General features: G+C 35.9%; 2 protein-coding genes across 2 annotated transcripts; one reads left to right on the forward strand and one right to left on the reverse strand.

Annotated features, from left to right (window-relative positions):
• Positions 1 to 216: 216 nt before the first annotated feature.
• LOC120629837 (PI-PLC X domain-containing protein 3-like) lies at positions 217 to 17,886 on the forward strand. The gene is made up of 7 exons (XM_039898895.1): positions 217 to 292; positions 6,486 to 6,634; positions 8,307 to 8,551; positions 10,156 to 10,368; positions 12,198 to 12,285; positions 13,516 to 13,750; positions 17,216 to 17,886. The coding sequence occupies exons 1-7, from the start codon at positions 229 to 231 to the stop codon at positions 17,557 to 17,559; spliced, it is 1,338 nt and encodes a 445-aa protein (XP_039754829.1). The 5' UTR covers positions 217 to 228; the 3' UTR covers positions 17,560 to 17,886.
• Positions 17,887 to 17,994: 108 nt separating this feature from the next.
• On the reverse strand, positions 17,995 to 25,948 carry LOC120629842 (palmitoleoyl-protein carboxylesterase NOTUM). Its single transcript, XM_039898902.1, has 3 exons — positions 25,715 to 25,948; positions 20,352 to 20,452; positions 17,995 to 19,275 (listed from the first exon to the last, which is right to left on the reverse strand). The coding sequence occupies exons 1-3, from the start codon at positions 25,760 to 25,762 to the stop codon at positions 18,126 to 18,128; spliced, it is 1,299 nt and encodes a 432-aa protein (XP_039754836.1). The 5' UTR covers positions 25,763 to 25,948; the 3' UTR covers positions 17,995 to 18,125.
• Between the last annotated feature and the right edge of the window lie 1,765 nt (positions 25,949 to 27,713).

Raw genomic sequence — 27,713 nt, forward strand, 5'->3', positions numbered from 1 at the left:
TTATTAAACCCTGATTCTTGAATCTGGTTGGACTGAGTTTTGATTTTGAAATACATTGAACATTTTTTTGCAATTCCTATGTCAGGAATTAAAGGTAGTGTGCAATGTATACGTGTGTAGAATTGCGATCACTCTGTGATTGCACCGTATCCTGCGCAACAATCAATTGTGGCGAAAGAATGCCAAATCCACTGACAGCATTCAGTGGCGCGGGTGCCACCAATAAAGATGGCCGTTTCTTGGTACTCAGTGGTTTTTCTTGCCGCTTCCGCTCTTGGTGCTTCTATCGCACGTAAGTATTTCTAACGCATCTTGACCTTTTCTAATAATATTGTTAGCAACACGTTAAAAAAATTAACAAATATTTCATTTGACTCTCAATAAAAAAAAAATCGGAGTAATTAATAAAAACTTACATTAATATAATAATATAATTATCGTTTTTTTTTTTTGGTCAATGTCAATGTTCGTACAATTAGATAGCGCTCTAAAATACCAAGTAATTTTTAATTTGTCCCAGTGACAGTTGAGTTACTTAATAAGAAATAAATACATTCTTCACATATATTTAAAAAGACTTGTTTTAGTATAAACAACTAATAAACGTGCCACTCTCGTATCACTACTTTATCATTGGCTTTACCTTCCGGTAATTTTCATTTAATCGCATAGGCGCGAAATGTATACAAACAGTTGAGTACATAAACTAAGTTTCATATTCGACCGTATTAATTAAATAAATTTATAGAAAGCTCATACTAAGGGGGTTTCATGATGAGCAATCATTTATTTTTGATAGACCACCAAACCGCCTTAGAGCAGATTGGTGGATCTATGCTCTTAAACCTTTTTTTTAGAGGATTATTCGGTAACGAAAACATAAAATTGAGTGCAATGAGATTACTTACCTTATTGTTATTTGCTTAATTTACAAATATCGCCGGTTGTTTGGAATGAATTAATTAATGAATACACTTTTATTGTACACCAAAGAAGTTAGTAGTTACAGAGATATATATACAGAGCAAGGGAGTACAATTTGGTGGTCTTATCGCTACATAGTGATTAGCGTTTTGATGATAATATATAACAATATAGTTTTCATGGTAAATTTATTCTTAGTTTTTTCTATATTTTGGCATTGTTAATACTTAAGCCACGTAAAACATTTTGTATATATACAATTCATTCCTAACATATATCTTAAGTAGACGTGCATTCTATTATGTCGCCAAACGCATCGCTTGCCTACTCATGAGGAGGACTCGCATAGTTAAACTTATTAATAATATCTTTGGTACCTCCGACGCATTGTTTCCTCGATAGACATATAAATGATACCCTGTTGAAATAATGAAACCACTTAGCTACATTAATTCAAGCGTGAAGAAATGTGAGCAAAATTCCTTCACCTAGATTTTAGCTTTTTAAACATGCTTTTGTTCGATTAATTTGTTATCTTTTCCAATATATTTATATCCTAACGCTATGTATTGACTTAGTATTTTTAATATATCCCTAGGTACACCATTTTTTTTAAATATCATTGTAAATATATATAGTATACACAAACAAGCAATGCAAGAATGCCAAGCCAATACACAGTCAAAGTAGATCATTTAAAGGCAACCTGTATTCAAGCAGCTAGAAGTAAGGTAAACAGTGGATGGTACAAAACATACCTACTGTATTAACTAACTACCGCAAATATTTAAAACATTTAAAAAAGGTACATATATTATAGATATTAAAAATAGAATAGGGAATGGCCCCCATTTTTTGTCCTGAAATGAAAACACTGAACTGACAGTATCTTAGTCACAGTGTATTTTGTAATGAATACTTACTTAAGAGTTATTTCTCTAAAAGTATCGTTCTCTAAAGAATAGTTAACTTTAGAGAACGATATCTATGACGTGCCGCCAAGCAATTTAGTGTGCCGCGTATTAACCGCGTGCCGCGTAGATGTTTGCAGGCTAACCTATTCATATGGCAGTCATGTTAACCACCCCAAATCGGTAAATATAATTTTTCTTATCTGCCATATAATTTTTCATACAAAACGTATAATTTGATAGCGACAGTTGTCAACTCAGCGCATGAGGTAAACAGGTAGCCATCGCTTAACTTCTATTGAAGAAGTTAATGAATCGCACAGCAGGTATAATTGCAGTCAAGGGCTAACTTGAAATGGAACAAAAATTAAAGAAAAAGTTAGAAGAAAAAATTTGAAGGTATATAATGATAAATTTTTTTCCCTACCTTTTTAAGTCATTTTGCTGTTATTCCATTACATCATTTGTATGTAAACCCTCTGAGCGACTCGTATGCAATTATTCCGTCTCGAAATCCAGATTGATAAATTGTTGAAATTCATATTAGATGCACGCGATTATAAACTTTAATAGTTTTTTTATCCAATCTAGTTATAATATCGCATGAAAAAATAAAGAACAGCTGTAGCCCACCATTGATGTATCTTATATTATGTATCTATTTCATTTATCTACGGGTTGCGGGGTCAGGTCGTTATCTGTACGTAACCTTAATCTCTATACAAATACTTGAACCCTACTTTTTCAATATCGGTAACATAATACTATCAAGTGAAAAGTAGTTATGACTTAGAGCTGATTTTCAATCATAATTTGCTGATTCACTATCTCTAACTTGATAATTTCACATTTATAATATTATTAGGATTTAGGGCTTTTAAATCTTCAAAAATTTGCCTTAATGGTAGAATATAATAGATAATGCGTACGATTAGGTTGGCCTAATTCCCATGTTCAACTACGGGTCGTGATTCCTGGTTTTCGGGCCAAAAATAGTTAGTTCTTGGCAGTTCTGTAAAAAAAAAAAGGTTAAGTAATTTGCGCTGTCCAACGCGCGCTACGTTAATTTGTACCAGGTATTGTTACTAACGTATTATGATAATCGTTAAAACCGCATTGGAGTAGCGTGGTGGGTCAATGCTCCAGCACCATATCTCCTATCAGAGAGGGTAGGAAAAATAGACTTGACCAAATTTATAAAGTATATTATTATTTATTAATTCAATTAATGCAGATAATCAGGAACTGTATATTCAAGATATATACCTAATAGCGGCTCACTACAGTACACAGGTCTCCTACCATAATGGGAAGGGTTTAGGTTATAGTGTGAAGTCCAACAGGTCCACTGGCTAGCCCCGTGGACTTGTTGGACTTCACACGCCTTTAAGAACGTTATGAAGAACTCACGATGTTGCTTCGCCGTTAAACTAAGTGTTATTTTAATTGCCAACTATATTGTCATATGTTGGTGTTGTTTAAACTCCACGTGATTACAACCTTGCAATGCAGCAACGGTGCAATTGAGAATGTAGGTAACACACGTAATCCGCCTGCACTTTTACTATTGACAAATTAATTAGATAATTGTTATATATTATTAGGTCGCTAGCTAAGAATTGTAAACACGAAGAGTTCCTACAGCTTACATAATTTCATTCCGTAAAAGGAGTCGGAGTCTCACCACGCGGTTTGACTACCGTTACGATGTTATGTCACTAAACTTATATAATTTAACTTCAATGACAGCGAAACTGGGGCAATCGTTTGTACGTTTTTCTCGTTAGAAAAATTAGGGTTAATATTTTTGCATAACTCAAAAGTTTATTAATACTTAGCTTGATTGATTTTTCAACAAACATCCATACTTATACTGTAAATGTGTGTTTGTTTGTTTATCGTTACTTTACATCCTAACTTAGAAACCAATCGACTTGATTTAGCATAAAATTTGTTGAAACGACAGAGAGTAACATAGGAAACTCAGGAAGACCAACAAATTTGAAAAACACGTATAAAACGCGGACGAAGAACGCGGGAAAAGCTAGTGTAGAAATAAATGTGTGAGCTATATACTATTATTTTGTAGTAAAAAGTAAACAATTCATTAAGTTCTTTGAGCATGCCGTTTCATAAAACTAAGTTTTATAAGCATTCATTCATTGTTCAAGCTACTGAACTGTGGAATGCACTCCCAATAAGCATACGACAGTCAAGGTCACTAGACATATTCAAAAATGCTGTTAAAGCCCATTATCTTGAACAATAAAGACGACAGTGATTAACTCTTACTCATATTTAAGTATGTTTTAGTATATATTAGTTTATTATTTTTTTATATTTATTATTATTAATATTTTATGTGTGTAATCTTGATAAGTATTAGTGTGTAATTGTTCGTAAGTATGTATATAATAATAATACACCCCACCAATCGGTTTCCCTTGGTTTTCCTAATCCTAAGGTTGCCTGGAAGAGATCGCTACTAAGCGATAAGGCCGCCCTTTGTATCCTACTTTTTAAGTTTATTTTTGTTGTGTGCATTGTTTTTTTTTTTTACTATTTGTAGTTTACAAATAAAGTGTATAAATAAATAAATAAATAAATAAATAAGTCATTCATTATGACACTCAGTTCAGTAGTCAATCCAAACTTCATCAAGTATAATTTTATACGATTTTTCTATATGTGCTAAGGTGCTATATAAAGTAAGGGGTTCTCAATTCGATGCGTAACATACGCACTGAATTACGAAGAATAACTTACATGAACAACATACCTACGCATTAGTTTCAACTAACTATATTTTAATATACCTACCTTTTTATACATATAAGTGTCATAAAACCTGTATATAATATCAATCATTAATAAATACAAATTTGCAACTTCATCTATATCTTTTGTTATTAAAAAAAAGATAACGCGAAAGGACAATCACTCATATTTATATGTGATAGACAAAAGAATTCCTTCCTCTAGTATAATATTTTCTTTTGTCAGTCTATATGTATGTATATTGTATATTGTAAATATATTAAAAAACTTGTCTATCATTTTTAAAATAGAATTATCATGATGAACAATAGAAAATAATATCTTTAGATACTCCACTTTTATGAAATCATCTTATATTTAATATATACAATATTTTCACTTATTTTTCGTGTAAAATTTTAAATGTTTTAAAAATAGAAAAAAAAAAAAAGAGTGTTCATATATAAAAATTAAATAAATAGATTGTTAACATAATAAAACAAGAAATATCTTATGTTTTATGGATTTGTTTACTTCAATATGTATGTATCATAAATGTGTTATTTTTCTTACATATATATATATATATATATATACATGTAAGAAAAATAACAATAATATATAAATTTATTAACAATAATATATATATATTATTTATATATTTAATTTATTATTTCCTCAATCATTGTAATTTTCAGTATCATTCATGCCATACCGGCGGCCATCATCGGATACGAACATAAAAATAAGCCGAATCATGCGTCATTTAAAAAGTGTATGTACGTAGCTGAGGCTCACAAAATACATTTGGTGTTGGGCACTAACTAACACAATGCATCTTCAGTTTACTTATTTTTTAAACGACCTCTAAATATCCATTACTTGACAACCTTATCACAAACACATTTTATTAAAAAAAAAAAAAAGATTAAAACATATTTGTGTACTTAATCTTAGTCTCAGTATATCTAATCAATTTTTCATTATACCTAGAAAGGGATTATCAATGAAGCCATTATGAATTTAAATTTTGTTACGTTGGCGAGTAAAATTTCTCTTACTTGTAACGTTAACATTTAAAACCTACTGATCCCTTGTTTACTTTAGTTGAATAACTAATTAACTACGAATACAAAACTACAGCCGCGTCGTAAACAAAATTGCATGTTTGCATGTTTTAGTTAATGAATTACTTATAACTAATATTGGTAAAGGCAATTTAATTAAAAATAAGTGTATTTCTGTGATTTCTAAATAATTGCCCCTTATTATGCTTATAATTTTATTTTATATTTATTATGGCGAATAATCTTTTAAAGAATAAATAGTATATCAATGATTAGACTTGCAGGGGTTCAATAGCCAGATCAAATTTGAAGCAATATTCTGTAACTTTTTTAGCTTGTGCTCTACGTACCGTGACTGTTTATTACAGTATCATGCTACGTATACTATTTGCCAAATGAAAACCAACTAAGTTCAACTTTGACAGAGGGTTCTAAACCCTTCAATATGAACACAACATAATATTGACATTATTAAGATCGAGAAAAAAACAACACATTTCTTGTTTCACGAAATTTTACTTTTATTATTTGTTGTTATATAGTAACCATTGTAGATAGGTAGTTTGTACGTACCTATAAAGGTTCATGGACTGTGACTATAAGGTCAATCCTATTAATAATTATTAAATATCAATATATAAAAAATAAAATAGAATTCCTAACTTTACTAAGAAATAAATGTACTTCGAATATTTACTCATGTAATCCATCGTTTTGATTAACGTCTAACGTTCTTGAATAAAGTAATAAATTTGATGAAGTTGCTCTTCCGTTTTAAATTTAATATAGATATGAAATAAGTTCTAAAATCGAGTTACATTTTCAGCGAGCAATTATATTTTGGAGAAATCAGCATGTGGAAGAGTATGGGTGACGGTCCATTCACCGGCAATACGATTAACAGGTGGAAGAAATTTGCTTGATGCTATCGAACTGAATTGGGATTTCAGCACGTGTTCAGATACACCTATGCAGGTAAAACTTTTAGTTCATCGCCGTCATCCGCAGCCTAATAAGGTCCCACGGCTGGGCAAAGGTGCTCTCCGTGGCAATGCGGTTGACGCCGATAATTTTTTAACTCTGGAAAGGTACTAGTAACTTAACAGAAAAACTTAATACCCGACCCGGGATTTGAATCCAGGACCTCGTGATCCGTAGTTGCTAACCATTTGACCAACGAAGATTTTTTTTATTAAGTGATATTATTATGACAGGGCGAGTATAATCATAATGACAATGACAATATCTGAGATTTGATTTTGTTTTGTTAACAATTTAACTTTCTATCACCTTTTTTTATGTGGCATTACTTCTACCATAAAGATACAATTCAATAATGATGAAAAAGTTAAACTAATGTTACAGGGTCTTATTTTTCTCATCAACTCTTTTAGACTTGACACTGAAATATTGAACCGGCTTATTACAGCATCATTGTTAGTCGTACCTACTGGATATCACTGGTTTGTGTTACGAAACCTATAGTGGAAGTAGAAGTCTTTATTAACACCTCCAGTTGCCTGACTATCGTCATTATCGCTGTGTAAAATCATTACGTCGAACGGAAAGACACGCATACTACGTAATGTTGGGCTTTGTATAGCAGTTTAGTATAGTTAATCATGGGCAATGAATACTTCATGTTTTTGTTAGTAAATTTTTAGCCCAGTTTATCATTCTTTTTGTACTTATGCTTCGTCAAATTCAACATGAACATCTATGATTGCTTTAAACAGATCTTTTGTAGGAATTTTTAAACTCCACGGTCTTGTGCCGGACGTGTCCAGCGTGTCATGGCGACTTGTGTGGCTACATCTGTGTGCCCAGTTGGGGGGCCTAGTTACGCTGTGTTTTCCTGTTCCGGGTCACCAATCCAGCACTTTGGAACCCCATCTTTTATAACTGACACAAACTATGTTTTGCACGTATTGTTGATCTACGTTAGTAACTCAGGTTCTTCTAATGATAGCCAAATTTCTGATGTGATCACGTAAATATATTCCGAGCCTAACTCAATCTTCTGAAATGCTGAGTAACTTTTTTTATCATTACTATTTTGTTGACTCTGCAGTCACTATTAGTCTGAGCGGTGTACTGGAATAATAAAATGTCCCACATCAGGCTTTACCTTTCTAAAACTACTCTAAGGAGTATCTCTATGTGATCAAATCAGAAATGAGGAAGGAGAACCGTAGAGAACTAGAGTTACCGACATAGCTCAAGGAGTCGCGAAGCTGAAGTGCCAATGGGCTGGGCACATAGCTCGGGGAACCGATGGACGTTGGTTTCTTGAGGTGCTGGAATGGCGACCCCGCACCGGTAAACGCAGCGTTAGTCGGCCCCCAACGAAATGGATTGATGACATCAGGCGAGTTGCTGGCAGCTGCTGGAAACAAGCGGCCCATGACCGTGGATTGTGGAACCCACTACAAAAGACCTATGTCCAGCAGAGGACGTCAATTTGTTGAAATGATGATGATGACTCAGTTGATGTTAGACATATGCTATAAGTAATATTTATAAGAAAGAGTTAGAAGAGGACTGGTCATAAGTCGAAAAGTCAAAACGTATCAAATAATGCCAAGCTGCTTATTCATACAAACTGGAAAACTAACTTACCTTAACCAAAAATCTATATCATTTTCAGATAGGTCTTTTCAACGACAGACCGTTGTCGTGGAAGAACGCTTTAGCCACCTTCCCCGTAAACTCAGTAGCGGGTTTTATTATTACGAACATTTCTCTGGGCGAAGGCAATTTACCTGCAGGCTGGGAAAGTGGCATTGGCATCAAAGGTCCTCATTGTCTTTGGCCATGGGTTGGTGCAGGAAACAGTTTCATACAGTCATTCAACTGCCTGAAAATACAACCGACATGGATGGAAGATAACGCGTAAGTAAAAATGTATTTAACTACTTTAAATTTAACCTTGAGCGGGTTCAATGGTCGGTGGGGAAAATTTAGGAATTTATAATTTCTGAATTTTCTCTGGTCGAGTATAGCGGGAGGCCGTGGATGTGGCTAGTCGCGACAAAAACATGCCGCCAAACGATTTAGCGTTGCAGTACGATGTCGTGTAGAAGCCGATTAAAAGTACGGTTTTTATATACTTAGGTATATAAACTCCACCAGGTTAGATTGCAGTCAAAGTCTAACTTGTAGTGGTATAAAAAATATAGCTTAAAGATTTATAAATCAATTGGAGAACATACATAAAAACATAACATTAGACATTATTGATTTAATAAGTGGAGCTATTCCACCAACAAAAATATTCCCAAGAAGAGTTGACGTCACGCAGGCGGTCGGTCGTAAAAATATGCGAAAACCAAAACAACAAGTCTATCTTCAAATTTGAAGAAGGCATGTTATGCCGACCCAAATAACTTGGGATAAGGGCAAGATGAAGTAGAACTATAGGGACTTATTGATACTGAATGAATACCAAGAAATTAAATATTTCTTCCTAATTATTTCATATTTCAACAGCTCAAACATTTAGACATAGTTTTTAAACGAAATCATTTACATTCGCATCGACTTTTTTAATCGTTTATTGCTGGCTACCCTCCTCGCTTCTTAAATGATGGTTGCTTTAACGATTATATATTTATTATCAAAATGTTGTCATAGCAACTTTGGCCGGCAGCTTAAAGTGTCCTTCTAAAGTTTTATAAAATTCTATTCCGTGGGGTAAATGCTCAACATCTTAGTACTACAAACTACACCTATATCCCAAAGGATATAGTTTCACCGTGGGAATCGAACTCAGACCCTCTTGATCCGTAGTCGAACATTCCACAAATATGGAGCATTTCCTTTTTATTAAAATAAAAAGTTTTTCTAATTTACCAATGAATCTGGTGATAAATCTCAAATTTTAAACTCCATTATCTTATTCAACGTTAATAAAGAAGAATGACTCAGATATTTCTTCAGTAGCCAAGACAAAGATAAAATAACATTCACTCTTTAATCACAAGATTGGTTTGTGAAGTGTCTTGTTACTTTCCTGCCTACGTATTTCCTTACAAGTTCATTGCTACAGGGTATAGAAAATATTGAATAACTGGCATCTTATTTTGTAAATAAACATTTCTGATATCTTGATATTTACCAGGAAGGTCTCCTTGAACCTTATATGTCCCCCTTATATGTGGAAGGTTCATGTCCTGGCGAAGCGGTGTGGAAATTTACAACCTCTGAATTTTCTCTGGTCTGGTCTGGTGGGAGGTTTCGGTCATGCCTAGTTACTGCCCTTATGATCTTACATTTGACCGGCGATTTAAAGTTTGGATACGGTCCCGTAGAAACAGATTAACCATATGGAATATAGCAGGCCCTAACCCTAGGAGGTTGATCCATTAGCATGTTAGACTACATAGTAGCTTATCACCTGGCAAGATTAAATTAATTTTTAGAGGAATAAAAAAATAGATATAATAGATCTGCCCATGTCAAGATCTTAATGGTTTCTAATTATTGACCTGTTGCAGGAACAAAATCAACAAACTGCGTATAGGCGAACTAGCAATACCTGGCACGCACAACGCTGGAGCTTGGCGGTTCGACACGGAACTCAGCACAGTTGCGCGGGATAGTTTCGTGCTATGTCAAGACCGCTCCATCTGGGCCCAACTAGTTTACGGCATCAGATATTTTGACTTCCGCATCGCGTATTATGACTTTTATGACCGTGAAGAAGACAGGTGCGTTGTAACTTTTGTCGTGAAGATTGACGTCCACTGCTGAGCATATATAGCATGTTTTGTAGGAAGTTCCAAAACGCACGGTCCTGGGCCGCTTGTTTTCAGTAGCTCGTTTGTGTCTGTCCACCTCATTGGGGTCGACCAAAGGTGCGTCCGGGGCGGGATCTAGCACTTTGGGATCCCAACATCCATCGGTTCTCCGAGCTATGTGCACCGCCTATTGAAACTACAGCTTCGTGATTTGTTGAGCTATGTCAGCAAATATATTTCTTCTACGGGTCCCCTGATTTCAGATTTAATAACATACAGATACTCCCAGCATAATAGCTTTCTCCATCGCCCGCTGGGTGACTCTGAGTATTCTTACGGAGGATCAAAGTTAGCGACCCCATGTGTTAGCGCCGTAAGTCATCACTGGAAACACGCACTGTTCGAAGAATTTCATCTCGTAACTTTCTAATTCATCGTACACAATTAAATATATAATAATTTCGTTACTTTATACATTATTAAAAAGAAAGACTGAAACATACAAAAGTTAACGCAATACTTACTTACAAGAACAAGTAAATATTAAGTAAACAATTATCAATCAATCAATTAGCAATTTAACAATCTATCTCATATTTCTCAAACTATTCATTCTTCATCATCACTACTATCAACCCATTACCAGCCTTCAATAAGGGATGGTATTTCCCCCAAAATGAGAAGGGTTCACGTCTAGGGTGCATAACATCAAGTGCGGATTGTATTATTGATTATTCATTGTACGCAAAACCCTAAGTGCGACTAGTCACAGTCACAAGAGAAGGCTCGAGCAATTCTTGTTATTATGCAAAAGACGCATAAGACGCCAACGCGGACGAAGGTTTTATGTCTAGGCTTTCATTTCTCGCGAATATACTCAAAAAGTTACGATGTGTCAGTTTTTATTAAACATAAAATGAAAGGTGTGGTCTCGGCCGAAAATATCCCATTAAAGTATATGTTGGGAAAAATAAACGTTTTGTATGTGGTATTACAAAAGACCAGTCATGTTTTAGTTTTTGAACTTTATCTTCTTCACAAATACTAAAGCAGGCAGTTACGTGAGGGTCCGTCGCGGCTCGCTTCCTCCATTATTATACGATGTGTAATTATTACGTACCTACGTAAGTTTGATCGTGACCGCTGTTAATATACATTGCTTTATGTACCTACTAACTGCGAAACTTGTAATACTATAAAACAAATAAAGAAACAAAACGTTAACACAATATTTTTATGTAACTTGAATAAATTGTACTGTACCTACCTACTTAATAACATATCTACGCAACTCTTCGAATACCGATGGTAGAAATTATGCAGTCTTGAGATGAAAACGTACTTCCTAACTGGTAATTGCAAATATCTAATCATACCTTATATGTTATCTATTTACGTCCGTTTTTTATGTTCAATCTATCTGTAATCTGTTGACAAGTTGCTAAGCCAAATATTTATTTGTTAAAAATTCTAAGTATGGATATTTTATTGTACAATAACAACGTTTCTAAGTAATAAATCTATACATTACAGATGGATTAAATACTGAAAACGGACGTTAATATATAACATACACACAAATAGGCCTTGCTGTGTTCCGGTTTAAAGGGCGTTGTTACCAGTGCAATGCAATCGCGGAGACAGAAGTTGGTAACACGGGATGCAAGACTGTTGAGTTTGAAAATCTTTACAAAAGACCTATGTCCCGCAGTAGAAGTCTACCGGTGCTTCCAATACTGGTGACGGTAGTAGGACGATATCAACTTTTACTGATTCCTAATTTCAATCTTCACTTACAGGTATTGGCTGAATCACAACCTCATTCGAGTCCGTCCGTTACTGCCATTATTAAGAGAAATAAGAGCATTCCTAGATAGTACTAGAGAGGTTTGTTTAAATCTTACATAAAGATTTAGGTACGAATTAGACATTATTATAAGCCAACGTGCAGAATCAGAAATTAAAATAAAGAGCAAATAAAAAGATGAAAGTCAAAAGGAGTTTGTAAGTATTGAACTAATAGCTTAAGTGAATCTAGAATTGGGCGTAGGTAAATTAAATATTCGATCCAATCCAGTAAAACAGAAAAAAAAAATTATTTGAATAACTATATAATGAAATACTTCTATTACTATGAACTACTAATACTACTACTACTACTACATTAATACTAAATAATAAAATGTAGATTCTGATTAATACCTTTACTGTTTATAATACATTTAAAATAACGACTTACGAGACGACGACGACTCATGACTAGCGCCTGATTACAAACACTCGCCCAGAAAAAAATATTTTTGATTTAAAGAAAGAAAGAAAGAAAGAAAGAAAGAAAAACTTTATTTGGATACACACACTAGAATTAAAATACAACTTAATAGTCTACACAACAATTATTATAGGAACGGTGTGATCCCAAAATGGTCTTCACTCAGCATGTTTGCAGTGCCTGTTAAGACACAGCGCTGATCTTCCGTGAAGCCAGACGTGACGTTTGGACGGTAGGCACTGTCAGAGCGACGCTTAAAAACTATGGGTACAATAATACAATTTAAAAGTAATATAAAATTAAAAAATAAGAAGTGTAATAATAATAAATAAAAAATAATATAAAAGATTTGTATACATATATAATATTTTGTTACGATCGAACCGATAAAAAAAAAAAAAAAAAAAAAAATCTTAATAATAAAAAATAGAAATAATAAACACACTTAGGCACCCTTGTTCAAATATTTTGTTGTTTGTTTAAATAGTAGGTACAAATTGAACATCGGTTATTTGTCGTTAAAGACGAATCCTAATTTCCACAACAATAACAGTCCTGAACAATATTATTCCTAGTATTGACGCCGCGCTGGTTAATAATCTTCTAAACTGGGCATTATTAAAAAACGAGGCGTGCCGTCGGAACAGTTAGGGAATGTCTTTTTCGCTCTGCAATTGAAACGTGTTGTCAGTTGAAGAGTAACAAAACACTGCATATCTATTTCGAAGCTATGCCAGGTTTATTAACAAAGACCAATAGTAGATATAGTTTCCTCTCTCATTTAAAAATTGATTTAAACCAGTTTCGCAATCCCCATTAAATTATTTTATTTATTTTATTTTCAGGTTATATTCCTTGACGCCCACCACTTTCCTGTCGGTTTCTACCATCAGAATGGGGCGCCAATTCAACAGGTGCACCGAGGTCTGCTAAATCTAGTCCAAAGGGAGTTAGGGCCTCATATAGCGCCTGCGACGCAGTTTTCTACTAATCCTGGCACAAGAGGGCCAACTCTTCAAACCTTCGTAGATGCTGGTAGACGACTTCTATTCAGTTATGTCGATAACAGTGTTGTTGCTGGTGAGTCTCTTGCTATAAAAGTATTTTTGGTTATGGCCTTTGTACAACTGCCACATTAAACTAAAGGTATCGATTCCCGGATCGAATCAAACATTGTTCGATATTTGGGTCATCATTATCAACCCGTTACCACCACGTACACCCGTCCACTACAGCGTAGGAGTCTACTCTCGAATGAGAAGGGTTCAGGCCGTAGTCCACCACGCTGGCCTGGTGCGGATTGGTAGACTACAAACGTCTTTGTCAGTCTCAGCCATGCATTGCTTGGTATGGATAAAAACGGGGGAAAACTTCTCTTATTTAAATAGAACAGAATCGAATATATGTGTATTTGCATAATAGACACGTTTACATAGATGCCATGTAAATATCAGTGCAGCAGTGTTTTGCCATTAGCTGGCGTGCAAAGATTGCAAACAATAATTGATTGACACATAAAATTAATAAAAAATACAATAAAGTGTTAACAATAATTGACGTAAATTTATCAAAAAATATGTCAGTTGAAATTTAATGTTAAATGTCCATTCAAGTTAAATGTCTATAATATACATATTCCCTGATGCCGCGCTTTGGCAGGTGGACATGTTAATTTTTTTTCTCGTCAGGGGATACAGCTTTCGTCTACAGTCTATGCTAGCCATGTTGGCGTTATAAAAACTCATGCTTTGGCGAGCGCGTTAGGCACCTTAGGTCCAGATTTCACAATACACCTAACCTATACCAATCTCTACTTTCATAGTAGGCTGGGAAATATCCAAGTCTATTAAGAGAGTCGAATCCCGTGCTCATTACTGTTACATTGAGAGGCTTAGTACAATGATGATCAGCAGTGATTAGTGTAAGCATTGTATCTTTGCGCGTCTAGCAAAATATCGTCTCTTGGTTCGGATCGCGTGTCACAATATCATAACGTCGCGAATTACGATATATTATGCTTACATATCATGTGTACTATAACTATACACACAGAAGATAATAATAGTACCTTCTACGGGCTATCGATCATGATACGCGATCGGTAGCACGAGACGAAATTACGCCATTAAAATTTTCCAATTATGGACCCAAGCTAGGCGTTCAAGTCTAAAAAACAGTGATTGTGTTGATACATAAAATTTATAACAACTTTTCAGCGTCCATATATAATTTAATTTTTACGTCAACTTTCTTGGTACACAATTTAGATCATTTGAACGTTCAAGAAAGTGCGAGAATATGATCCGATCTTTAGATCATAGATCGGAACGAACTAACCTGGACTTCTATAAAAAAGTTTTTTATAATTTATAACTTCTCTTTATCCCATGGTTTTCCCGTAATGCCTTATCTATGGTTTTATGGACTTTCTTTAGGAGTATTGGTCACGGTCAATACCTACTCGTATTTATCTATAATGTATTACTTCTGTATGTCTGCACGCGAGATTGATTGACGTCGTCACTTTTGAGACCCCTTACTCCCTTACACTCAAAATCACGAGTGCTACAGTATATATAAGTAAATCAATTTATTTAACATTTAGTTACTTTGTAAAGGCAAAAGAAAATCTAAAATAATATAACCGTCAGAATTTAAATTGCACTAACGAACGAGTGCTATACGTTGCACGGCACGTTGATACGGCTACAAATATTTAAAAAAAAACCTTAATTAATTCCAAATAGACTTACTTTATAAGCACTTTTAAAATATTAAGTATCTATCTCTCGGTTTTGACTCAACCACAGGTTCGGAAGGCAGATTAGAAGCCGGATGAGTACGTAGCTTTTCACTTACTCGCTTGCTTTTCATGTACTTTCATCTTGTATTCTTCTCTCTATTCTACTTCTTCTAATATTACTAATGCATTGAAAACAAGACATCCAAACTGCATGCAAAATTGCGTCCTACGTTCAAGTATAAAAACCTGTCACGAGCCACTCAACTTTTTAAAATGCGTTTTAAGCGTTTAACGGTCAATCACTTGCTTTAAAGGTGAAAAACTACTACAAGTTAGCCCATCGTTGGCCAACCTGCATCCTACAGAGTTTTCCATAATGTTCTCAAAGGCATGTGAAGTCCAACAATCCGCACTGGGCCAGCGTGGTAAACGGCCTAAGCCCACTCATTGTGGGAGGAGACCCGTGCCCTGTAGTTGGCCGGTAATTGGTATGATGAAGACGTAAACCGCCGGCACAGGTTTGGTTTATACCGTGTAATTTACACGATTTAATTTGGCCTTCACTTCAAAACAATGCGAATTAATCATGAATTGCTTTTTACATATGGATGGATAGGTATATAAACATTTGCTGCTTGAGAAGTTCTTTCATAATATATTAAATCACAATCTATTATCCAATAATAGGAATGTTCTTACATTAATATTAATATAATTTTTATAATACTTGGCATTATTTGGATAATGTTTATTCAGCATATTTTAACAATTGTGCAACAGCGTGTTAAATTGTATCATAGTTTAATTAATACACGTTAAGTAATAAATATGTGGATGGTCAATATAGCCACGCGTAATAACAGAAAGACGGGGCCTGATACAGTATCGCCCTTTGACATAATCAGGTGTTTATTATGCCTAAAGGTAATAAGATAGTTAAGGATATAATTAGTTCTAAGCTACGGTAGCTTGGAACTAATTCGTACATTTACTTTTTTTGAAGTCAAGTCAAGACACCTCTTTCATTAAAGATTAATTACGTTTATTATAAGGCATGCGACTTAGATCATTTGGTAAATCATAACTTAAATTTGTATAATCAACATAACATAAATCCACCCAGGCCTCAGGATTCAGGCCTACATCCTAGCAGTACGAATGACGTTATAGTCTTTCATTAGATGTATGTTATTTAATTTTGAAATTATTTGCAAACGTTGTGAAAACCTGTAATAAGCTGAACATTCACTTAGCTCACAACGTAAAAATTTGGACAAGAAAAATCTATGTAAAAAAATCTATATCTATATAAAATAAATGTGTTTTAACATATTATTAAAACTTATGCATTGTTAGGTCCAAAATTACCTTCGGAATAATATTATAAAAGCGTATACTCAATCCCACAAATGATTTAACTACATATCGTCTTCGAATGGTACCTTTCGATACGCAGATGATACTAATTTATTTCCCTTTCCCTCCCTTTCCTTTAGACCATTTCTTGTAAGACGACTGTTTACATTCACTTTTAGTTTTTATAGACTATGACTATGACATTTATTAATATGTTGTCTTACAACATATTAATAAATGTGTTAGTTTTAAACGTGTTAGTTTACCTTAGATGGTAGTAGCACCGAGGACGCTGCTGCCCGCTTTCCGTTATTCCCTTGGCCGTATGACACCCACCGTCACAGCACGGCTTTGGCTTAAGTTACAATTTAAATTCATAATAAGTGTTGTTTGTTTGTTTTAAATTAAATTTAAGTATTTATGCTATTTCTTTTGTATTGTTTCAGGTAACAGATGGTTATGGCCGATTTTGCCTCATCTTTGGGCCAACACTAATAGCCCCACAGAACTTTTCCGTTTCTTAGACAATATGATCGATAGATCCCCGCTGCCCAATGCTCGCTCGCCACTATTTTCTGCCATGGCACAGACAACTCCCACAGTGTTAGATATCCTACTAGTAAGAGGGTCATTAAGAGAAAACGCCGACGCTGTTAATAGAAACGTCACAGCACGCCTTAAAACCCGTTGGCGTAATAACGCGAACATTGTTTCTACAGACTTCTTCCTGGGCAGCGATGTCACCGATGTCTCAATAGCCCTCAGTGTTGAACGTTCAAATCGGTTATGACGAAGTAGAGGGTTACGCTTCCGAAGCGGCGGTATTATTATAAACAAGACAAATCGCCCAAGACTGCAAACTTATGGGCGGCGCTCGTCAGGACTGCCACTAACTAGGTACCACCGAAACCTTTCTAAAACGCTTCGTTGATATTGTATAAATTAAACTATTGATTAAATAATGTCACTTCGTTTACTGACCGGATTCTCCGGTGCATTAACACTGCCTCACTTTTCAAATATACGATTTCGGCGAACAATGAAGTGAGATAAATTATAATTATTATATTTGTTAAGTGTGAACTAGTCCATCGTTCTTTGTTAAGAAACGATTTATTTTATGAAGCCAAAAATAAACATATCATGTATATAAATATTTTTCATTTAATATCCTTAAAGTACTACTTGTCCTGTATGAATCACAGAAGGTAATAAAACAAGAGAAAAATTTCTTAAAATATTGTCTTATATTACTTGTTATCTATGAGAATAAATATCTAAACAGTAAAAATAGTTGTACTTGAAACAAACGAGGTAGATTAGCCGTGCAGTTAAAGCACAAAACAGTCATTTTTATCACGTGTGCGGTGCCAACAGAGGCAGCAACTCTGCACGACTCATGCGGGACAAAGCCCGAGCATCAAGTCCCATCGCAGCCGCAGCACCACGAACATCCAGTCCAAAGCTCTGTAAAAGCGCAGCAAGTGCCACTTCCTCACCAGTACGAGGGTCTCGTAATCGAGGGCACGATCCGTTACACTGAGGCCACGAGCATCGCTCTATCAACCTCCGTGGCGCACATCTAGCGCGCACTCGTCTGCTTCCATTGCTAAACCGCCGTTCCCAACACGAGATAGCTCTGGGTAATGATACACCCGACACGTTGATTGCCAACCATTCTGGCCGAGCAAGTGCACCGTGTGCAATACAAGCCGGCGCAAAGGTAAAACGCACGCGTTTCAGACTCGCACGAATTGCAGAACCAGTCTCATGAACTGCATCCCACTGTGCTCTAGTTCGCGGGGCTCGTACTCCTTCTGCTGTCAATTGCGCAGAATCAAACAGGTATTGAAAAACAAATAGAGGTGTTCGAATGTGTGGGTATAAGCGGTATCCGAAATAACATAGCCAAGGTTTTTCGCGGTATTCTCGGACGCACGAATTTGGTGGAGATCCCGACCACAGAGAATGCCCCAGCCGTGCGATGGCATCGGCAGAAGATGCGCGTCTCGCTTTTGGTGGTCGATCAAGAAACCAACCAGAATCAGCAATAGCAGCTACCCGAACACCGTGCGGACGAAGACTTCGCCTTGCGGAATCCACGTGGAGCATAACACCAGTTCCACCAGCACTTGAACCGACCAGCAGTAGACGGCCGGCGAGTCCTATTTTCAGGAGTTCGTCGAGGACGGACCGAACAATAAAACGTCCTGCGAAGGCAAAGCTGCTGTTGGAACTGGAGTGTCGATACGTGCGTGTACCCGCCCACATATCACTGGAACAGTATGGCAGCAAGACGTGATTAGATGTGTGCCAAATGGGGTTGGCCTGTGGGTCAGCGGAGAGCAGAGCTGGTGCCCTGCGAGCCCGAGGCCAACGCGTGGAAGACATAAGACTGGGTCGGCGACGCCAGCGCACGTCGCACGAAGCCTTGTCCCAGCAGTACCCACCACCTTCCAAATAGACCACCCAATGGTGATTGTTGCTACCGCGACGCATGTAATATCTGAAATATACAAAATTATTACTCTACGAAATTAGTGTAAATATCAGGATGAACGTTATAACATATGCTTTATTACTTTCTAATAGAATTTTGCTATATTAAGCTTTACAGAGTATAAGAATAATTAAATTTGAGCAAACAATACCAAACAAAAAATATTATCACAAGAAAACGAACTGTTCCCAAGGGATTTTAAAAAACAGACTAAATTATTATAGAAGTTGAGTATATTATTATAATATATTTAAGTCAGGTAAAAGGATTGGAAAATATCGTAGCAAATTCAGTTCCGATAGTTTTACGGAATAACAAGTGGGTACACTCTGGAATAACAAGTGATCGATGTTCACAGGATCTGAAAACTGTATTTAGTACACGGACGGCAAGTTAAATCGTACAGAAAGTGGAAGATTCCAAACGGATGATATATTATTACTGATATCATACAATACATAAAATACCTTTAGAAAGCCTATTTGAAGAAAACATTAAGCATGTTATAAATGTTTATCGAGTTAGGACCTCATTGCTTAGCCGATACATAACTTATGTGTGCATTCATTACCCTCCACTTTATCCACAAACTGCAATTAGTAATAAATAGAAATTTCTCATACATACTGTCATCTCTTGTTTGAAAGAGGTGATAGACTAGAAATCGTTATACAAAGGGGGGAGTTATTGTTAAAACATTAAACATGCATTATAAAGATGTAAGTTTTTAGTAGCGTTGCAATAATAGCTAAATAGCTAAGTGGCACGTCTTTGTTGGTTGGTTGGTAACTAGCCACGGAAGAAGCCTTCAACCAGAGCAGACCAGAGAAAATTTAGAAATGATTAAATCCCTAATTTCCGAGACCTCCCGTATAAACCACAGCGCTCACCGCTGCGCCACGGAGGTCGTCAAGGTGGATATATTCGTATCGTGGAATACGTAGTTTTCATAACGAACCGATTGATATCCGAATCCGATATTCCCACGGAATAAAAACTTACGCAGGTGAAACTGCAATTTATTTAGATTATTGAATATTTTGCATGGGCCTATGACGTAAGTGTTTTATGGTGAAACTTACCCAGCTGGCGAACCATCGTTGCATGTGAGGGTAGTGTTAGATAACCACACGAGTCTTAAACTGTCGGGCGGAGCTGCAGTCTCACAGGCCGCAATCAGTGCCTAAAAAAAATAAGGGATATATTATTGTTTTTCAATGTCATTAATTTTACACAAATTACCCAAGTGATGCTTATGCAACTATTTCAACCCACGTTTTAATCCAAGTGAATTAATTTGTATGTTTGTAAAACTTTATTGCATTTAATAATACCAAAAAGGAGCAAAATAACAGTAAAAAAAACTTAACATAAACATTTATTTTCATAAAGGTTCTTAGAGTTTTTAAAATATTATCTTTATTAACATATTAAATTCTGCATAAATAAACACCGCACAGATCATGCGTTTCATTACAGTTTAAAAATCGCGCATTCAATGAAAAAAAAAAACTAAAACAAACAGTTTCCCTGACCGATTTCGGCCACGGTGGTGTATCTCCGGAGAGATTTCCCAGTTGGGAAATCTCTCCGAAAGATATTAAAGTGCAGAAATGTGTGTGCAAACACAGGTGTAATCTCTATTCCCTCACTCTCATAATCCCATGGGACGGCAGCGCTGACACGACCAGAAATAAATCAGGTGCAGGACCGACAGATAACGTACGCTAGGATTAATCACCGCTAATTTCAAACTCCCTTAGTAGAAAACGCATACAACATTCATTGGCCCCACCAGGGGATCGAACCTAGTCTCATGATCTGTAGTCGATACACTAGACCAACGAGGCAGGAAGAGGCCTGACAAGTATATAACGTGTAAATGAAAACCGAAATAATACTTCACAGACTTCGACTTATCTGTGAAACCGAAAACCTAATTGTTTTTGAGCAAATCACGGCCATAGTTTTTACTGAAAAAAAACAGATAGGTACAGCCCTAAGATCACATGCGGAAATAAAATCATGTGACTCCTGTCACCTTATTAGGTATGGTAGGCAGGTAGGTACTATGCATGTGTTGGTCTTTTATCTTCAATAGGATTGTCATAAGTAAACACTTAGAATGTTTGGAATTCGTTTGTATGGTAAAATAAATATGTTTCTTTTGATTTAATATTTTTACACTGGGATTTTTTATGAAATATACTTATGTATCCTTCAACACTATTTCGTAACTCGTTTAAACGTTGTATACATGTGATATGGAACTACACCGAACCTATTCTCTACCAAATAAAAAACTATCACGCAAGTCATAAAGTATAAGTACACAATAATCATTCAATTGATGTATAAGTAAGGAGTACAAAAATTCAAAAAAAAATGCTTCTAGAATTTTTATTATAAAATCCTACACGTGTATATAGATATGAACAATTTATTATGTAAACATACAAGAAAACAACGATAAAACACAATTGTTTAACATAGGAATGCTAATTAGCATATTAGTCTTGAGTGTTTTTAAATGCTAACATAGGTACTATTTTGCATGAGATAGATTGGTACAGCATCGCATTATGTGTACCTACTCTAACGCTGTCTTTTTTATTGCATTTATTCTACTAATCATACTTCTAATAATACTGTAACATCTAAAGTTGAAATTTAATGTTTGAACGGATTTGCATAAAGTTCGGTATACTTAACACAATAATCTCAAATAATTATATCATCATAAAATGCGTCCACAGGTACTAAAAATTATAATATGAAATATCGATATAATATATTATAATATCGACTCCATTACTTTGATCCATATACTTACTACGTTATTGCAGAAATATATCTAGTCATTAAATGAAATGTGTTCAGATTAAACTCTGCAAACTCAGATACAAACGCAAATAACAAGTCCCGGTAATTATGCGAGCTTGATTGCATAAATACATGGAATCAAGCTAATCTAAGAATTTTCAATCTATTCCAATGTATTCACTACAAACCCACGTTTCCTTCCCTTCTAATAATTAAAAATGTGAAAATGTCCGTTTCATGGCTTGATTTTCATTGTCACAGCAACAATGCTAAAAATGAATGTGATATTTTTTCATTTACAATTACAGTTACATACAATTAGTATAGTATTTTATTTTAAGTTTCCTTGTTTCTTTTATCACAAAACAAAAAGTCGACGCGTATGGGCGTCAGCCCAGCTTCTGGTCTTAGGGGGGCCAGTGCGATTTTTTAGGTCAGCTATGTTCGCGGCTGTTTTGTGAAAATTTTATTAGAGGGCCCTGTATAATCGATTCTGAAGCCAAACTGTATTTTTTTTAATTATTGTCTGTCTGTCTGCCTTTATCTTGGCAGCCATACATTTTTTAAGAGAGTTCCATACATTTCAAATTATTGTGAGCAACAGCTTATTAAAAAAATGTTTTAAAAAAGAGTTCTGAAAAAATATAGAACAACAACAAGTAGTATAGAATTGAAAAACTATTGCACCTATTCCCGGAACATTGTTATTCTACCTACGCCCGTAACTTCCGAAAACGTTACTTTAACGTTTTATTCCACTACTTTACGCCCACGGCTTCATTCGTGCGGAAGTTATTTTTTCCTGCGGTATCCAGATAATTTCCTCAGGACATGGTCTGTGTGCCAAATTTCTTACAACTTGATCTGCAGTTTATGCAGGACAGCGTAAAAAGCATCCACGTTACAAAAATATATAATCAGAATTTTAAATTTTGGATATTAGTGGGAAAACTCCAAATATCTTCTCAATTAATTTATGATACAGGTTCCATTAAATACTACGGCAAATTCGCACTCGCCTTTCACGCTTTTTTTATTTACTCCATTTTCATAGAGCGAACTATAGAGCAAAAACTTCCCTCTATACAGAAGTATAGAACAAAAACTTCTCTGTTTTCATTCCTTTTACCGTTTAGACTTAAACGCTAGACGCGATGTGTGTTTGCAGAAGAATGTGTAAGTAACGCTTTTGATATAAGCGGGTACATTTTACTGCACTACGTGAATCAATCAAAAAGAACCATCAAAGTCAAAGTCAAGTCAAAGTCAGTCATCTAAAATGAAGATCATCCAGGGGAAGAAACAAGACAAAAGTGAGCAGAACATCTTGCCTGCACCAGTGGTTAAATAGAATCAACAGGTCACTTCGCATCTTCAGTTTACCAGAATGATCGCTCACCTTTGTTAGAAGAGCCACTTTAAGAAATATGTACAGTGTGATCTATTTTTCTATAGCAATGGCAATTCTATACTACTTTAAAACATGGACAGACTAAGCAGATGGCTATGGTAAGTGGAAACCATCGACAATAAACAGATTGACAGTTTACAAGATATGCAAGGAGCTACAGAGTGCTGCCGTGTGAGTGGAGTCAGAGTGAGGTGTAGTTGTGATGAGCTTCATGTGGCAATATCGACGAGCTCTATCACTACTACTACTAATTAGGTGCAAAAAGCTTTCGCATTAGTAATGCATTGAGCAATCCGTTGGAAGTGTACGAGATGGGTGTTTGGTTGTCTTTGAGATGTCTCTCAATAAGTTCAAAGTTTATATAAAACGTAAGCTTACAGAAAAATCCTATTATAATATTAAGGATTACTTAAACGATAAAAAAGCTTGGGTGTGAATTGCTCTAGCTTCATAGCTTAATATAAATAAACTGTGAGATGGTGATAACAAAAAAAAATTACCCGGCTAAGTTTGTTGTGGGCTCTTATTAGACCAGGGCGTGTTTGGAACCCTCGTAGCTTTAGGTTTAAGTTGGCGAACGAAGTTATCACCATCCCCTTACAATTATGTAAACATATATGTATGAACGCTTCATAAGTGCCCGTGATAGGCCTACATGAATAAAGAAATTTTGAATTTGAATTTTGTTGTAGGTATAGGAACAGGCGGATATTGCGAATAACTTTGAAAGCCACACAGAACTTCATTATGCCACAGAAAGTGGGAAAAACCACACAGATACTTAAATATGAATTCTAAATTACGACCGGCTCCAGGTTATTAATCAAGGCCTGATAAGAGCAAACCCATAAAGAGGCTTCTTAGGGCGTACTGAAATTTACCATCAACATCATAATCACTGGAAGCGGTGATAGCCCAGTGGGTACGACTTCGACTACACTTTTTGGGGGCTGAGTTCGAATCCCAGCACGCACCTCTAACTTTTCTATATCTATCTGTAATATCACTTGCTTCAACAGTGAAATCTACATGCCTGAGCCATGTTCTCAAAGGTGTGTGGAGTCCACCTATCCGCACTGGACCAACGTGGTGGACACGAACTTAACCCCTTCTCAATGTGAGAGGAGATTCGTGCCCTGGGCCGGTAATGGGTTGATATGATGATGATGTTCTTAAACACTACTGGTATGCCTGGATGTTCAGATAACTCTAGTGTTCGCCAAACTCCTTTAAGAGATGGCCTTAGAGAAAGAAGACGTAATTCTCTATTGTATGATAGCCATAAGGATCAATCTATTATTTAGAAAACAAAGTTTTTTTTTTTATAATTTGGAACGCAGCTGATAAATATTTTAGTAACTTTAATACAATACAAATCTACCGCGTTTTATTCAATGTACTAGGAAATGTAATGGGCACTAGGAAAAATAATTTAATCGACCGTCAATTTCATCGTTTCCAATGCCCGCCAGAATTCAAAAAGTCTATGTCTTTGTTAAAAATAATTACTTTCTTCTTAGTTACTTTCTGTTTCCTTATTATTTATTTATTTTTTTATAAAAATTGCTCAGTACTACCCTACCTAGGTACTTACGTTCAATAATAACAAATTGATTAATGAACGTAAGTAAGTAGGTATTTGAAGCAACTACTTTCACAAAGCTAAGGGATGGAATATTTTTGATGCTAAGTATAATCTACCAAGTAAAAAAAACAGACTAAACCCATGGAATTGAAAATCTTCGCCTTTTTGTTGGTTAGTTAAAAATTAAGAAACTATTAGCGAACTTATTTAAACTATTATGATAATGATTCAGCCACTTTTGCGCTATATCTAATCTAGGTACGTACTTAATTATTATAGTTAGGGTGGGAATTTAAAATTAAAACCCAAAAAGATTGGTCCTATCCGCTGTTATGGTGATGGCACGTTATTTAAGAGATGACAATACCACAATTTTCAGTAAATACACTGAGCTGTTGATATGATTTCATTCCAGCTAGATTCGACTGCCATATCAACAATGTTATATTATGGCAATCGAATGTTATCATTTACTGAAAGTATTTTATTAAGCACCCAAATTGTACACCTTTAACTATATCCCAAGAAAAACAACAATATCACACTAGTCCGTGTGCAATCGTCACCAGCGCCGACGCCTGGCAAGTGCAACTGACGTATCACAGAGTAAACAAATGAATGCGTACACAGAGGGTCCATGTGAGCCAGGAAGAGCGACGGCCGCTCGCAGTCATCACGGAAGGCTGACACAGCGCGGCACACCGCGGCACGCACACCCCATACTGCCGACGGTCACAGCGGCACTGCCCGTGGTGGTACCGTGCTTGTGCCGCGACACTGCCACCGCGAAACGCGCGCCACGGTAGCACTACTCCCTGTTTACAAAATAAAGCCTCTATTTAGAGCGAGGGCGAAGGGCCGCCTCGTCGCGCGGCGTCGGACCGAATAAAGGTAAGAGGCGGGCGGCTCGTTTGTGAGGCAGGGGCAGCGGGACCGGCTCCGGCGGCGAGATCAAACGCGGCGCAGATCAAAGGGGCCGCCGCGCGATCGGCATCCGTCATTATTATTATGCAAGCATTACGGAGCGCGCGTGACTCAGGCGAGTGGGCCACGCGAGCTGCGCGGGCGCCGCGTCGGTCCCTCCCCTCGCAACCCCATAGCACCCCCCATGGCCACACCTGTCAGCGGCGACAGCAATAACGCTAGGGTTGCCACCAGTTTACGGGACACTTCGAACCTTTCTAATCATATTAAAATTCGTAATTCATTTGAAAATGCAATTTCGAAAAGGGCAAGCCTCCCATAGCTTACTTATTTAAAAAAATTCTGAATATGTATTACTCTTATAATTTCAGTATTTCCGTAAATTATCGCTTAATACTCCTGAATGAAACACAAGAAACAATTTTATAAATTTTACTCAACTATAGAAAATAATAATGTTATAAAATTTAAATTACGAAACTTTTCGAAATTATTCATTGTTAAATCTATTTGATTGTAGAGACTACGACAATCATATAGTCAATATTTAAAAATGAAATGAAATCACACTTGTCTGTACAACAAACGGTAGCAAAAATAGGAAAAAAGCAATTTAAGTCAATCTAATTCTAGAGGTTACTCAACGATCTGAACGAAACGAGTGTGCAAGTCTCTTAACTATTCTATTAGAACTTGATCTCAACTCAACTAGAGACTACATTTAAAAATATTGTAGTAGAACACGAACACAAAAAACCTTTAAGCAATAAAGATTTTGTGTATATTTAGTTAGAAAATGTATCATGTCGAAGATAACTGCCACCCTGGCATTTGTATAACTAGCACCCCGAACCGCCCGCTTCCCGGCCCCGGTCCGCCTTTGCTCCGGCCTCTCTTATTTCTTCCATCCTTTAATTTTTCACAGAGATTTAAAATGTTTATGCTTTCGAGCAGTTCTCAGATCCACTTTAACGATGCGAGGCGAGGGAAGAAAATAAATTGCCAGTAAAAATCTACGAAATAAAAACGTAAATTTCATCACTAAATAACATGTAATTTTAAACATTGAAAGGTAAGGTCCTATTTTTTGCAAATTATACTGCGTCTTCATGTAAATTAAGTTAACTACATTGCCTCATATAGTGCAGGACACCGTAGTAGTTGAATATAATACTTTTATAAAAGAAACATAAACGGTTTCATCAGTGTTACAGGTTTTTTATGTGTATGAGTTCGACTACTATAAAAACTACGTCAATTAAAAAACTGTTTTTGTTTAAGGTGCGGATTATTAGACATCATTTAAGACTATAGGCCACATCCTAAACCTTAAAAATTGAATAAAATTTTGCAGCGCGTTAAAGCAAACTTGTGCATGCAATTTAGGTCAGAAAGGTCGTTGGACATAACGTTGAAATGCCATAGTCCTTTACCCATCGAAAAGGATGTCTTCTCTTTGTCTTTTGGATGAATGACGTTCTTCCCAGGTTCCCAGGATCTCGGCTTGAAAAGATGTCCGCGAAGCGTAATAGAAACTGCTTAGCCTTGATTCCTTGTGAATAAGTCAGGTTACTTCTGCAGTCATTAAGGAGTTCAGTCACTGTTGAATTATTTCAAGAACCTGAAGCTTGACTTTAAATTATTCTTTTTAATCCAGATAACTTCGCATTTCCCGATTACATCACTTTCATTGACACTAAT

The sequence above is a fragment of the Pararge aegeria genome, chromosome 15 (genome assembly GCF_905163445.1).
Source record: "Pararge aegeria chromosome 15, ilParAegt1.1, whole genome shotgun sequence".
NCBI classification, from domain to species: Eukaryota; Metazoa; Arthropoda; class Insecta; order Lepidoptera; family Nymphalidae; genus Pararge; species Pararge aegeria.

Excerpts from the sequence above, each read along its gene's own strand:
- LOC120629837 (XM_039898895.1), top strand. The coding sequence starts at position 229 with ATGGCCGTTTCTTGGTACTCAGTGGTTTTTCTTGCCGCTTCCGCTCTT. Across the intron at positions 293-6,485 it reads TCTTGGTGCTTCTATCGCAC|CGAGCAATTATATTTTGGAG; the intron begins GTAAGTATTTCT and ends TTACATTTTCAG. Across the intron at positions 8,552-10,155 it reads ACATGGATGGAAGATAACGC|GAACAAAATCAACAAACTGC; the intron begins GTAAGTAAAAAT and ends GACCTGTTGCAG.
- LOC120629842 (XM_039898902.1), bottom strand. The coding sequence starts at position 25,762 with ATGACTGCGAGCGGCCGTCGCTCTTCCTGGCTCACATGGACCCTCTGT. Across the intron at positions 20,453-25,714 it reads GGCTCACATGGACCCTCTGT|GCACTGATTGCGGCCTGTGA; the intron begins GTACGCATTCAT and ends TATTTTTTTTAG. Across the intron at positions 19,276-20,351 it reads AACGATGGTTCGCCAGCTGG|ATATTACATGCGTCGCGGTA; the intron begins GTAAGTTTCACC and ends TGTATATTTCAG.